This window comes from Diadema antillarum, unplaced genomic scaffold (genome assembly GCF_040938485.1).
Source record: "Diadema antillarum isolate AM-2024a unplaced genomic scaffold, OU_Dant_1.0 seq00001431_RagTag, whole genome shotgun sequence".
Classification (NCBI taxonomy): Eukaryota; Metazoa; Echinodermata; class Echinoidea; order Diadematoida; family Diadematidae; genus Diadema; species Diadema antillarum.
In genome coordinates, this window is record NW_027272182.1 from 330,962 (window position 1) to 345,553 (window position 14,592).

At 37.9% G+C, this 14,592-nt stretch overlaps 1 protein-coding gene across 1 annotated transcript; it reads left to right on the forward strand.

Annotated features, from left to right (window-relative positions):
* Positions 1-4,943: 4,943 nt before the first annotated feature.
* LOC139709391 (uncharacterized) lies at positions 4,944-13,653 on the forward strand. The gene is made up of 6 exons (XM_071621359.1): positions 4,944-5,673; positions 8,289-8,358; positions 9,292-9,357; positions 9,844-9,924; positions 11,047-11,275; positions 12,438-13,653. The coding sequence occupies exons 1-6, from the start codon at positions 5,323-5,325 to the stop codon at positions 12,646-12,648; spliced, it is 1,008 nt and encodes a 335-aa protein (XP_071477460.1). The 5' UTR covers positions 4,944-5,322; the 3' UTR covers positions 12,649-13,653.
* Positions 13,654-14,592: the final 939 nt, after the last annotated feature.

The window sequence follows — 14,592 nt, forward strand, 5'->3', positions numbered from 1 at the left end:
GGGGTAGAGATAGAGAAGAGAGAGAGAGAGGGGGGGGGGTGGGGGGAGAAACACATTAATCACCTTGGCTTGTTGTTCTGAGAGAACGTACAGTACATGCCAGGTACATTGTTGTCAGTCTGTCGTAATACGTCACAGTATTTAAAATACCCGCGTCGTTCCTCGTATCATGTTTACATTCATGTGGGCGTAACTGCAAAAACAATGCATATTCATGTTTCTCATGAATATTCATAGTCGAAAGGAAGGGACTCAAACGGGGCTGTCCCCGATTTTACATGCTTTTGTCAATAGAAAACACCATTGAGCTTACACGATCGGTACCTGGAACGGCTGGCTACCGCAATGGCTGCTTAGTAAATGTTAAAAATCATGCTCTTTGACCTTTAGGACGAAGCATCGAACCAAAGAGTTCTCCTTAATCAAACCATCTCCCTGACCGAACTATACTGGCAATAGCTAAACATATGTCCTTTGAAATGGACCAACGTGTTGTGTCAACTCGTTCGGGAACGTTTGTTCAGGTTATCATTGTCTTTGGGTTCAATAACATGTGCACATAATACAGAGTGTCGTGGCAGTAGATGGTAGAGGTTGCATCGTGCATAGTCAGCCAAGATCTACAGTGGCCACCGTTTAATTGAGACTCCAGCAATCGAGAACGCACTGCTTGAAAGGGACGATTATTCTATCCCGAAACAATGCTCCAAGGCACACTATTTTCCCCCACCTGATATACATTGTACGTCGATACGTCTACAAGAAGCTTTCCTTACAGGTCAATTACATGTAAAGGGCAAAAATGTCACGGGCATCGAAGAAGCAAGACAAAACATGAAGAAAGAAAAAAAAAAACACGATGTCCCTCTCAATCGAGGTGTAAAGACGGTTTTCCAGGCGATAAGAGCAGAGCATTTTGAGCAGTGCTTCAATTGAAGACTGTATCCTAAATGAATCTACATTATTATTGTTGTTATTATTATCATTATCATTATTAGTAGTAGTAGTAGCAGCGGTAGTATCATTCATCATCATCATCATCATCATTACTACTACTGCTACTACTATGGTACTACTACTACTTCTACTTCTTCTTACTATTGCTATTATCGTTATCAATCATAATCATGACTATCTTTAGTATCATTCCATCTAGCATATTAGCAAATAACCCATCAAGCAGTAAACCAGCACGCCAAGCCACGTTACGGTGTTTATATGCCAAAGCCAGTATAGCCTATAAGTGGATGTATTGTGGAACAATTTAGATCTTTAGATAGTGTATATAACAAGAGCACGTAATTGCAATAAAAGGGGTGTTTAGGTATACGCCCAATTTTATAAGGTTAAACTTCGAATCATTGACTCATCACGATATTTTAGAAATACGCAAATCGTTATCACAGTACTTTTTAGGATACATAAAATACAAGGATTTATGGTAAATCTCGTTGTATGTTTAGCGGGGTGGGTGGGGACAATAAGATGGCTTCTGGATAAAGTCAGTGTACATTTTTTTTTTCTTTTAAGAGCGAGGGGAAGTAGGCCTATTGTTAACACCCTCAGAAGAAATTGAGGCATTTCTCAGAACTTGGCCAATGAGACCTTGTTTAGCCGCTCCATTGCGTGATGGGGACCATGATTCTTATCCGATTAGTCATTTCTTTGTTGACTTAAAGAATGTATGATATTGTAGAAGCACGCACGCAAGACAGCTCTGGTTGCATACACCCACGACCGAAAAAAAAGATACTTCATCTGTGATCATTTTTACTAGGCAATCTACTCTACTTAGTCGGAGTATATTCACTGAACCCACATTCAGTGACTGCAAAAATATATACAGAACTTCGGACAATCCGTTCTAATGAAGAAGAAGATGCTTACAGAAGGCTTCAAGAGTTTATGACGTAAGGGTAGAGTGACATCACGATCTAATAGAGATGAACCTTAAAGTGAATTGCACATATTACATTTTGTATTTTCTGGCGCAGTGAAAGAGCACTTTGTTAATGAAGCAGAGGGATAGTATTAACATGCATCTGAATGAAGTTAATGGACTGCGCTCTTTTGATCGTCATTTTTATCTTATTTTCGACACGGGGATCAAGAACACAAGTGCTGCTCACAGAGGACTCGAACCAGGAGACCTCACAATTGAGAATCATCGGTCGTATCCTCTTAACCACAGCCGGCGATGAACCATAACATCAAACTCATTAAGTTATATGACTGATAAAAAGGGGACGACAGAAGAAAGTTGCAACATCCTCAGCGGGACTCTACCGTAACTAATTTCATTCAGTTGTATTTCATTCTTTATCCAGCGGAACAAGTACGATTGGCAATAACACTCTACAGCCAAGAAAATAGATAAAATCTCATACTCTCCTTGGGAGTGAATGCAAATTCAACTAATCATGTCGTTTGAAAAAAAAAGAATCGAGCCCCCCCCCCCCCCACATCTCCTTTCCACCACCTCCAAAAATGAATGCATAAAAACAAACAAACAAACAAACAAACAAACAAGCAAACAAACCATTATCGTCTATACACAAAGCTACATGAAAGTAAAAAATAGGCAGACATCGTATCAAGTCTAATCGATCAGGTTTTTAGATTTCACTGCTTGATAAGCCCCTCCAGACGGGGAGGTTTAAGGCGTCAATGCGTGGATTCACATGTAAAATAAGAGTTCAGTGGGGAGAAAACCAATATCACGTGATAATTTTGCGGTGAGTTCAGGAGCGTGTTGACACAACGCGTTCAGCTCCGGGGGTTAAATCATGGAGCTAATAGTTCAATGATTTTAAAATCATAATGCATTCATCATTGTCTTCTATTTTTTTCACGGGGGTGTGCATATCATAACTGTTCACCTCTGCGGGGAGAAGAGAACTGCATTGACATTCTGTTCATCTATCTTTGTTTAAAGGTATACATTACGCTACTTATAAACCTAATTCTTAAGTATTCTTCTTTATTCAAAGCAGACTACATTCTATCATGCAGGAGGATTTACAGGAAAAAAAGTAAGAAAAAACATTCTTGATCACAGACGGACATTGGGACCGACGAGACAAAATTAATTGAAGATGTAAATCATTTTAATGGCTTCAGGTTTTTCAACACCTACATGGCCACCTTTAATTCGTGACACTTTGTGTATTCACTCATTTACATAACTGCATACTACAGATTACTTGAAGGCAATATTTTCATGCTCATTAGTATGATCTTACGTAGCCGAGGTACTGTGACGTAAGAGGTAATAGAAGTAATTTCGTGAGAGGAAATGTGACGTAATGGAGGTTGCCATTTGAATTATGATTTTGGAAAAGAAGTGTTTTATTCTGTGATTGTAGTTCAATCACTTCACTCTTTCGGTTGAGGTTAAGTTCTGATCTGAAGGCAAGTGGGTGCGGCGAAATGCATGAACAAAACAAATGCTGCGTAAAGAATTATATACGCACAAACGGCGATAGCCGAGACGCTTCTTCGGGGTTTTTTTAATGCAAAAAGAGAGGCCTACGTCCAATCTTTCTGCTACCACCCACCCTCCCCCCATCTCTCTGTCTGTTAATCGCAGCATATAACGAAGACGAGCAAATGACACGTTGATCTTCCGCCAGTTTGCATCTGTTTGCTGCATGGCATGGGGATTTATGACCATGGGGAGTCTACGGGCTAAATCATTACTGACAGTATATAAACCAACACTACCTTGGCATAACATCGACATATCAGGGAAGCGTAACCATGGCAACGTCTACCAGTCACGCGTGGAACCGGCACCTCTTCGAGTGCATTGCGTACTCTAGTCCTAATTCCAGGAAACAAAGTAGATACATGTATTTCACTCATTGTGTTTCAAACCGGAAGGGCATCTGGTTGTTGTTGTTGGTTTTTTTTTTTTTCATTTGCTCTCACCAAGCATGAATGATGTATCCGGAATATCCTGATGCATTATGAATTCTTCAAACCACTTTGATAAGTTCCGTTCTATAATCCTGCTTTTTTTTTGGACACTTTTTGTGCATTTTTTTTTCTGAATCTGAAGGGTTTTCTTTAAACATTTTGTGTGATATTCTGCATTGATTTCCGACGGAGCAACATAATCATATTCATTACAAAAATAATTGATATTAGAACTGAAACTACCAGAGATACTCCAAGAAACTGAAAATATAGAACAGTCTGTTAAACGCGGTGGATTATCAATGTTCCGGTTGATTTCATACGTCACCTAATTCTCTTCATGGAACTCTACAACACTTGTAATGTCACAGGGCAATTTCCCTTTAACCATTTCATCAAGGTTTGAGCTGTCCTAATGGACACACACATATATAGAAGGCAATGGTTTTTGGAATATTTTGTGTGAAAGAGACCACTGATGTAGAAACTTTGAGAGACCTCCCGCTTAGCTTGTTCACTATTTCTTTTTGCAAATATCGCGAAACAAGATAAGAGCTTCTGAGTTTTATTTCTCCGGAAGTTGTTTCTACATGATTGATAATATATTGGCAGAGCAGATAATGGTGTAGCAGGCAGGCAAGATGAAATGGGTTGTGTATCATTTTGTGTCATCAACTTCGTGGTATCATGCACCATTTAACGAGCGGCAAATTCGCTCGTTGCACGCATAGACTTCTACCAGTTCAGTAACAATCTTTTCGTTCTGTTGACTGATGCGTGTGATTGCTCACTGCATTGGTGCAGAGTGTTCCAAACATGAGCGTGAAATCGTGTCAAAGTTCGCACGCTCAACGAGAGCGGAGACTGTGCGCGTTCAGGGGCCCTGGCTTAAAAAACAAAAAGAAACAAAACACGCCTACGATGATAGACATTAGACATACGTAGTAAAGTTCTATTTGATTGCAGCTATGATCAAACATAGCTAAATTCTGCTCCTACGCTGGGACCATACAGGCTCTCACCATCAACCACGGCGGATCGCTGGCCAGAGATAGGCGTAAAACAGCGGCGCCGTCTTGTTTAGGATGCAGGAGTGGCTGTTGTTACAACTTAATCGGGATAGATGTGATTTTTTAAGGACACTGTCACTCACCTGTTTGCATGTTTGTTGAAATATTCGCCAGGTCTTTCTGATTTCCAGCCATTGTGTTGAGAAGCAGAACATCGAGGCTGAATTATTCCAAATTGTGCACTCAGAGTGAAGCAAGTTTTCAGCAGACGACACACTTTCCTCTCGTTACGAATATTACGTATAAAACAACAACAACAAAATCCTTTCTTTCCCGCGTCAATTTTCAGCTTATCCTGATCGTGAGAATAGACACTGAAGACGATAAATCCACTATGGAATCCAAGCAGGACACAGCGTCACTGATCCCGCCACAATGTTCAGCGATCGTGGATATTCCTTGCCACAAGTCCATCCAATTCCAGACGACGGCCTCAAACGGGCGACTCCCGTACTTCGTCGGAAGAAATCGCGGGAGCGGAGCGAGCGGGGCAGGACGTACTCTGGCCTACTTCATACTAGCGATAGCCGTCTGCGGGGGCTTCGCTCTCCTGTACGCCAAAATGGCCTGTATGCAGAATCAAATATACGACCTGCAATCGGAGCTGAGTGTGGTCGTTGCGGACGCCGGCCCAATGGACCCTTGGGACTCCAGTGAGGTAGCATCGTACAGACCCGGAAACCAGGTGAGCCAATTGTCAAATGTTTTATCCAGGTAGCAACACAGAACACAATGTGCAACGATTCAGTTTAGGGGGGAGGAGTTCGAAAAACGAAGCCATGTCCGGGTTAGGCCGAGGGGTGTGAGGGAGGAGGAGGAGGAGGAGGGGGGGGGGGGGGTAATGGGATAAGGGAACTATTGCCTTTCCCTCTGTGAGTTTCAAGGTGGCAATGCAAATAGTACACTATTGTCACGTTCAAAGCGGAGGACAAAGGTACGGCAACTTGAGATCGTTGTATACGTGACATGGAGGCACATACAATGTTTGAACCCGTGTCTAGATGCGTGGGTATAGGTATGGGACTTGCCGCTCCAGAATTGGTCCAAGAAGTTAATACTGGCTCAAAATGTGAAACATTGACATGAACATTATACACATGGCTGTAAAGTGTAAGCAGCAAAGGAACACGTTCCAAGCCACCATTAGCCGTATAGTAATAGTTTGACTTGATGTAATTATTATACATTGAATCAGCGGTTCTCTGCAGCTCATTCGCACCCCGTCATGATTCTTTTATCTGCGTACTTTTGGCTTGGGAAAACAATTTGGAGTTGAATATCAACTCGACGACAATAGGGTTGTGACGTGAAAGCAGAGGTACGAAAAGTTGTTGTTTTTAAGGATGACGTACAAGGATTGAAGGGATTTATAAATTAATAAACATAAGGCTCTAAGCTGTACGCACAAAAGTTGATAAATCTCAGGCAGAAACGAAAACGTCGGAACATGTTTTAATTGATTCGTTCAACTGAATACTGCAGTCCATTGTCAATGCACCGTACTGTAACAAAATCCAAAGTAAATCGGCAAAATATTCATTCCATGCAATACGTGCTTTAGAAAACATGTAAAAGCCTATATAATGGTCGTGATGATGGTGGTTGGTGGCGGTTGTGGCGTCTTGTTTAGGTATCCGCCTTTGAAGGACGCTCATGTCGCTTGATCTAGAATGTCTCACCGTCAAGTGTTCAGTCAATATTGATTATGATGTTTGACATCAGTGTTTGATGTTCTATTGTATTTTGAGCTATGAAGATTTTGGATTTTTCAAGATGGTTATTCGGGATGGTGGGTGTTCATTAAACCGAGGAGTTTGAAGTGAAAAAAAAAAGTGCTCAAAAAAAATTGCAGATTGAACATGCTCTTGGAGTCTAATTCATGCACAAAGGACAGCATTTTGAAGAATATTGAAATAGCTAGATAGTAAAGTACAGAGTAGGCCTTTAACAAAGTTCATGTGTTGATAATTTCTTACAGTCTAACTTTGATAAGGAACTTCAATAATTCTATTTCTTCTGATTCAGTTTTCAGAATCTCGTGAAAGGTAGTTTGAACGTAGAGTGGGCATTCCATTTCCATGTAAAGGTTTTATCAAGTGTTACAAGTAATCTCATAAATTCAGAAAAAAAAAACATAATTTCAATCCCAGATCTCTCCGAATCGTACATGCATTTATTTCAGTATTTTGTTTCGCTGTGAAAACCAAGAAATGATACCGAGTAGCTGTCTTGAAAAGTGTCGGGTGTTGATTCACAAAAGTCCGTGGGCGCAATGTAGATCCACTCTCGACATTGCCATGTGAGGGCGCTATTATGGATAACTTCTCACTAGATTCAGACTGGTGACTCCGTTCCTCGAGTAGGAAGACTGAGTGTCTTAGAATTATGTATATTCCATTTCTGTATGAGGTGTTTATTGCACATTCATGAATCATGTCAAATGTGTACAATTGTTGTATGTTTCATCTATACTACTTTGCACACAACCTTTTGTTTTCCGTTAAACATTGTATTATAGTTATTGTGTCATTACAATATAACAATTTCATTTGATTTGTCTGAATAAAGGCTATAAAAAGCGCCCCCCCCCCCCCAAAAAAAAAAAAAAAAAAAGATACGAGGCCTGATCATCCTTCCGTTCGCCAGATTGTTACAGGGAGTCAAATTTTCACCAATTTCCAATAATAATTGTTTGTAGTGATAAGCTAACACAAAGTTATTATAAGTTGCCCCGCTGGCCCCGATCGAGACTCAGGGGTAGGCCCAAGGGCTAATAATAAAGATACTGGTATGGTGAATTTCACACATCAGTTTCTTATGGGTTTTAGAGGTAATAAAGCTACGTTGTCTTGTATATTTTTGACGTAAATGAGTCAATGTGAGCTCCCTAGGGTGCAGCATCTTTTATCTATATACAGTTATATATATATATGAAAAAAAAAAGACCTGCGAGATCAATGCTTAAAAGGGATCATCATGTATGTGTTGGGCAGCACAAACATATCGAAATCGTACTTGTGTCGTATGTTGTTGTTGTTTTAAAGAAAGGAAGAGAGAGAAAATAATGTTCCGCTATTTTGATAAAGAAACAGAGCAGCAACAGAGCTGCTAACAAAGAAATGCCACAGACTCCCAAGGCAAAAACGACATTTTCTTCAGATCAAGAAGGACACCCCTGTGGTATAGCGTAGAAAATATCTAGAGAGTTGGAAGAGATACACCTTTCGTGATGTTATTCTATTAAATCTCCCTCAACAGTACTGTCCCTCAATGTTGGATCTTTTTTATTCCTGCACACAGGACTACGACTACATGGAGACAGACCCTGACGAAGGAATTCATGATAACGAAGTGGATCACGGCAAAAGAGGTAGAATTAAAATTGAAATTATCTCTAGACAAAATTTTGTAACTACCCAAGAACATTTCTTTTCTTAATTTTGATTTTTTTTTTTTGGTCAAAACAATTAAGCGCCATTTTAAACATCTTAAAGTAAGTTTTGTCATCTGGTAGAGCAAGATAAAATCTTTCCTTTGATATATCATTTGTAACAAAACAAATAAATATTTTTGAAGTCATGATTAAAATGATTCTGTATTTTCCTATTATTTTCGATGAGGGTTGCTGTTGTTGTTGTTGCTGTTAATGTTGTTATTTTTGTCCTCGTTTTTAGCAGCTTCAGTCGCAGCTATCCCAACTTAATCAGAATGGAGTTTGCTCTTTTTACAATGAATCATAATGATCATAAACATTATAAGGTGCTGTGCATCTAAATTTACTAAAGAAAATGTTCAGATTCTCTCTGTCGTATCTTTATTTCATGCCATTTCACGTAAATTTAACGTTACTTTGGGATTATGACCGGGTGGCTCAGGTTTGCAGTTCATTAAGTTATTTTGAAATAAAAAAAAAAAGCTTCATGGAAGTATCACACTATAGTAAGTTAAACTAAAGACAACCCTTAGTTGGAGAGTCTCTAAACAATTATAAATTCGTAGTGAAACACTTACACAGTGAAATCAATATCATAATTACTACTACTACTACTACTACTACCACTGCTAGTAGTAGTAGTAGTATAGTAGTAGTAGTAGTAGTTGTTGTTGTTGTTGTTGTAGTAGCAGTAGTACTAGTAGTAGTAGTAGTAGTACTAGTAGTAGTAGTTATATAGTTATTGCAGTTGTCGGTGTTGTTGCTGCTGTTGTTCTTGTTGCTATTGTTGTTGCAAGCTGGAATGTTTCCGAAGTAGCGCTTATCTAAAATTTACTTTTGATCTCTTTTATCTATTTTTTTTTAATACAGGGAGGAGATCTGCTGGCGGTCACATGTCCAGACACGGTGTTCGGCGCCACCAAATGCCTTCTAGAGGTAAAGTCTGCTTTTGTTTTTCCATTGGTGAAATCACCGTACCAATTGTGAAAGTATGACATTTTTTAAAACCCAATGCAGCATTCATGGGAAAAGACAAATCACCTTGAGACTATTCTATGGTTATTGTTATCTTTTAAAGAGAATTTTGGTGGTGATACATTACCGATAGTGATAATGGCAATACTATTTATGATAATTTTGATGATATAAATGACAATGATTATGATAAAAATAACAGCAATGATAATATTGTTAATGTGATAATTACTTAAGATAGAGATAATAGGGCCTACCCCTTCCAATAACAATATTGGTAATAATAATAGAAATTCAATAATAATCATACAAATATATAATATCTCTCTTTCCCAGTGTGTCTGTTCTTTTAACTCTCTTTCTCTCTTCTTTCATTAAGTCGTTGCTGTTTGGTTTTTTTTTTTTGTTATGTAACTTAGGTTTTTATTTCTTTCTATTTTCCATCAGGACATGTCGAGCCTGGACACATAACGTCGCATTTGGTTCCAACTGCCGAGTCGGTTTCGGGCCCTTCAAACTACGGAGCAAGTAAGCTCATAATTCTACACATTCCACAAAATGGGTCATATATTTTTATTGTGTGTGTGTGTGTGTTTGTTTTGTTTGATTAATCATTGTTGATTGAATATTGTTGCATACATTCAAGATGAATACTTTGTTATGTGAAATTATAGAAATTTAATAAAGGTTACAAAAAAGTATGTGTGTGTAGTTTTTTTCTGCGATTTACGCACAGTTTTCCTTTTTTATACATAGTTTGTTTGAATAAAAAGCATATATTGTATGTTCAAGCAAAGAATGTGATTCAGAATTGCCGAATAAATAATAGTGATAATAGTAATAATAATAATAATAATAATAATAATGATAAGGAGAAGAAGCACAAGTAAGAAGAACAGCTGCTGATTTTTTGAATTAATATTATTGTGAAAAAGAACCTGATATTGAATGAAATTCAGACAAAGAATATCATTAATATAAAGTATTTGTCAAGTGTTGCGAACATCAACTTTATTTTCCTTTGATCCCATCGTGGTAATCTGGCAATGTAATCTCAATCACGGAGTCAAATCAGTATTATAGCATCATTATCTGTCTGTCAGGAATGAAGTGTCATGAACATGCATTTCTTAATCATTCCTTTTTGTCCCGACTGTATTTAGGCTTTGCTAATTTTCATAAAACACTTCTCGAACAGCCAATATGAATATCCAGAAAAGTTAGTTGATGATGTCATTCCCTCACAACTTGCTATACATATTGTAGTTTGTGCACATAATCTTGAAATTTCCCGGTTTTAGTTCAAACGTATGTATTTCCCAGTCTCAAATCCTCATTATGTAGATTAGTTATTTTTATGGAATTATTCCGTCAGGAGTGATATTTTATTTCATACTTTGATTGCAGAAATATTGAACTTTTACCGTTTATATTTTGTACACGATCAATGGAAATTATGAGGTCATATCATCATCAGTTCAATCATATTCATCATACCTGTTCCAGAACCGTTTTGCAAAAATTAGCACAATTTTATAACTTCCCTAATTTTATCCGATTTTTATCATATCTTAACTGATGCACTTGTAATTGTATACTCTTTCTTTTTGGAGTATAACTATATCCTGTGTTACATTTCTTTCGCTGCAGGCGAATGGTTCCGGTGGTCATCTGAGGAATATGGGGCACACAAGCGCGGAATGCATATGAGGCAAGACACGAAACTAATCGTACCAGTGTCTGGGTACTATTTCATCTATAGCCAGGTCACCGTAGGTGACAGCAACAGTCCGCAACTTTATGTGGGCCACCGCATCGTGCGGAAAGGGATGTGTGGGACGGGGACGGATGTTGATCTGATCAAGAGCGAGGCTACACAGTAAGTAAACTTCAGTGGTCACCTTTTCGGCAATAAGCCAGTTCACATGCAGTTACAATCTGAGCATGTGCAGATAAAGATCATTGCAGACCTTCTCTTGAGTGGAGTGTCACTGATTATATATACATATATAGTATATATATATATATATATATATACATACATACACAGGTATACAGTATATATACATATACATATACATATACATATACATATATATACATGTTTATGTAATCGGAGATATCGTGCAGTAAAGTATGATGAATTAGGTCAAACATTACAGTTCCAATAAATAGCTACTGGAACTGTAATGTTAACTGTACTTAATTGGCAAAAGCATTGAAAGAACTCTGAACACTGCACAGAGGCTAAGAATGTCACGACATCGCAGATAAGCACATGTTTTCACAAAGTTATGTTTTTTTTAATTGTGCAGTGAAATCAAGATGGCCAAGTGATGGCATCACCATTTTATAGCACTTATAGCCTCTCACTGGCCAGTACAATCTTCGATTTTCCTTATCAAAAGAAGGAAAGAATAAAATAGACATCCTCTGCTCCAAATAACTATACAGCTGAATCGACATTGCAAAGGTCATATTTATTTTTGTCGGGGGTAGTTAATAATTACGTGTGACTGTCAAACTGTGCTTTCATAGTATACAATGTCCTCTAGATGCACAAAATACATGATTTGTCCGGTCATCAATAATCGATTGGTAATGCTCTGAGACTAGTACTAATACTAATACCTTCTTCATTGTTGCATAATTATTATGTGTGCATTTTAGAGCAAAAATCGACAGTTCTGCAAACCGTTCCATGACATATTTTTGTTCCTGCGTCAATTGTTTCCTTGAGTCTGTATGCTTATAAGCCAACATAAATTCATGACATAAATTCTACCCACAACCATAACCCCAACCCCTATCGTATTCCTCACATCAAACTAAACCTTAAACCCTACCACAACCCTTATCCTAACCCTAAGTCCTTGGAAAAAAAAATGCGACAGGATCAATTATCGCAGGAGCACAATATATACCTCTGCAGACCCAACGAGAACTACGTTTCACCCTTGAGTCAGTCTTCTAACCCTGTATGATCTTGTTTTTGCTCATCAGTTTGTTTTGTTTGTTTGTTTTCTCTTGTAAATATATAGGAATGGCACTCATGCAAGAGACTCCAAACACATAGCGGGTGTGTTTTACTTGGAAAAGTTTGACGAACTGGGCGTTCGACCGTCCTTTTCAGCTGGAAGATTACATGCTTACTACAGCATTGACCGGCAAAACTCCTACTTTGGTTTGATTCTCATGTCGAGTTCAGATACACAAGCCCCTGTTCGATGCACACCAATTTCACTTTTTTAGGAATGATTAATGGAATAATTAAATACAGCCTTGTTTGTTGATAAGTTTTGCATAAGGTCCTAAAATCCACGTAAGCAAACCGTCCGATAGAATGAAAAATAGAATGGAAAGGATTTTGAAGAAGTTGGCTTCCTTTCCAATAGACACGAAATCACGAAAATGGTAATGTGTGTAACCAAAAGGCTAAAATAAAATACATTAATATCTCTATACATTCCTACTCTTCACACTGATAATACCAGCGTTTGTAGTCATATTCTAAAATTCTACCCGAATTCTTACTTTTTCGATTGTGTTTAGTGTAATTTGATAACTTGATACCAGTGTCGTCATCATTGCTCAAATTCTGATAATTCTGATAATAATAAGATGGTTCTTTATTTCACTGGTATCATGAATGTGCATTGCTTGAATTTTTGAAGTAATCATTAGCATGCATATTGATCACGTGGGGACAATGATGCGAAATTACGTAACCGTTCTCTATTTAATGCTCAGTACTGTATGTAGTGAGAGACTGATCTGCTATCTCTTACTAAATGCCTCAGACGGTACTAAATCCGGATCATTATTCCGCCACATGTTTGCGTTATGATAGGAAGAATGTATTTTTTGATGGCAGCAGCCCAGATCAAATCATTCTTTTATCTAGCTGTAATTTGTGCGAACAACAAGGACGGCTGTAAAGGAGAGAGGAAGAGTAACTTATTCTCGTAATGCGGTAATTTTTGCCCTGACCTTTTGCGGGTTTAACGTCAAATTAATGTTCCGGGCAGCTGACGTTATAATGACAGACATGTTTTGTTTATTTATTTATCAATTCATTTAGCAATTGTTTGATTAACACCTTGTTACTTAAGAACATTCACAATCTAACGAAGATCATAGTTCACAAAACAACAGTAGACATAACAAAACGTTATAAGATAGAAGAATACGTTAACCATCTGATCATGTCGGCGAAAAAAAAATGGTACAGTTTGTTGAAGTGCTTTACCGCCTCCTTGTGTCGTCTGCGTTACAACCATTGGGGCGAATCAATAGTGTATGCGACAAAGGAGACATAACTGTAAAGAAGGACTATAGTGGAATATGTCTATTAGGGTTGTTATACTGCTCAGTCAGAATTTAAGAAGATTTGAGACACCCTTGAAATGCATTCAGTGTATTCAAGGCAACCTCATCCCCAGGGTTTCTGTTTTGAGTATTTTGAAAGAAGAGCACTGTCATCTTTACATATTAAATCATGTGTTACATTCTCCGATATTAAATGACAGATGATTTTGGTATTATCAAGTGTTATTAAGCATCAAGGTATTGTCATGGCGTCTAATTTATTTGATTGCCCTCATACTGTGAACTGGAGAATTGAAAGTTGGACACGCTAAACTGGTTTCATAGTGCTGTATTCACAGCGTATGTAAGTTAGTTTCAACAAAAGCTTTGGGATTTTCATAGTAACCTTTATTACGGAAAATACTAGTATGCGTGACATTATGAATGCGTCAGAAGTGGTTTGCTCAACTTGAGCAGAAGTTGTCCGCAGGTTACCGTAGTCAGGGCGGCTTTCTAAATTTATCAAGCTGTGAAATATTGTAAACTGAACATTGGCCTTCGTCCCATTTTGAGGACGCGGGAAGACAGGTACAGCTTCTACATTATATAGTACATTTTGTACCTTTTGTAAATATTGCACAGCGCTATCATAACTAGGGATATAATTATTTCTTTTTCTGCTTCTATTTCTTTATCATGTCACGCATACATAGATCTCTAATATCTTTTGAAGACTTGCGTCAGAGCGTCGTTGTTGTATATACAAGTGCAGTTCTATTTGTATGTTGTAATTGTGATATTTTTCTAAAATATCGTCAGTATGTGTTGTATTTATTTGTAAAAAAAAAAATGCTTATAGCCCATGTTATCGGTTTTGTGTGAAGAATT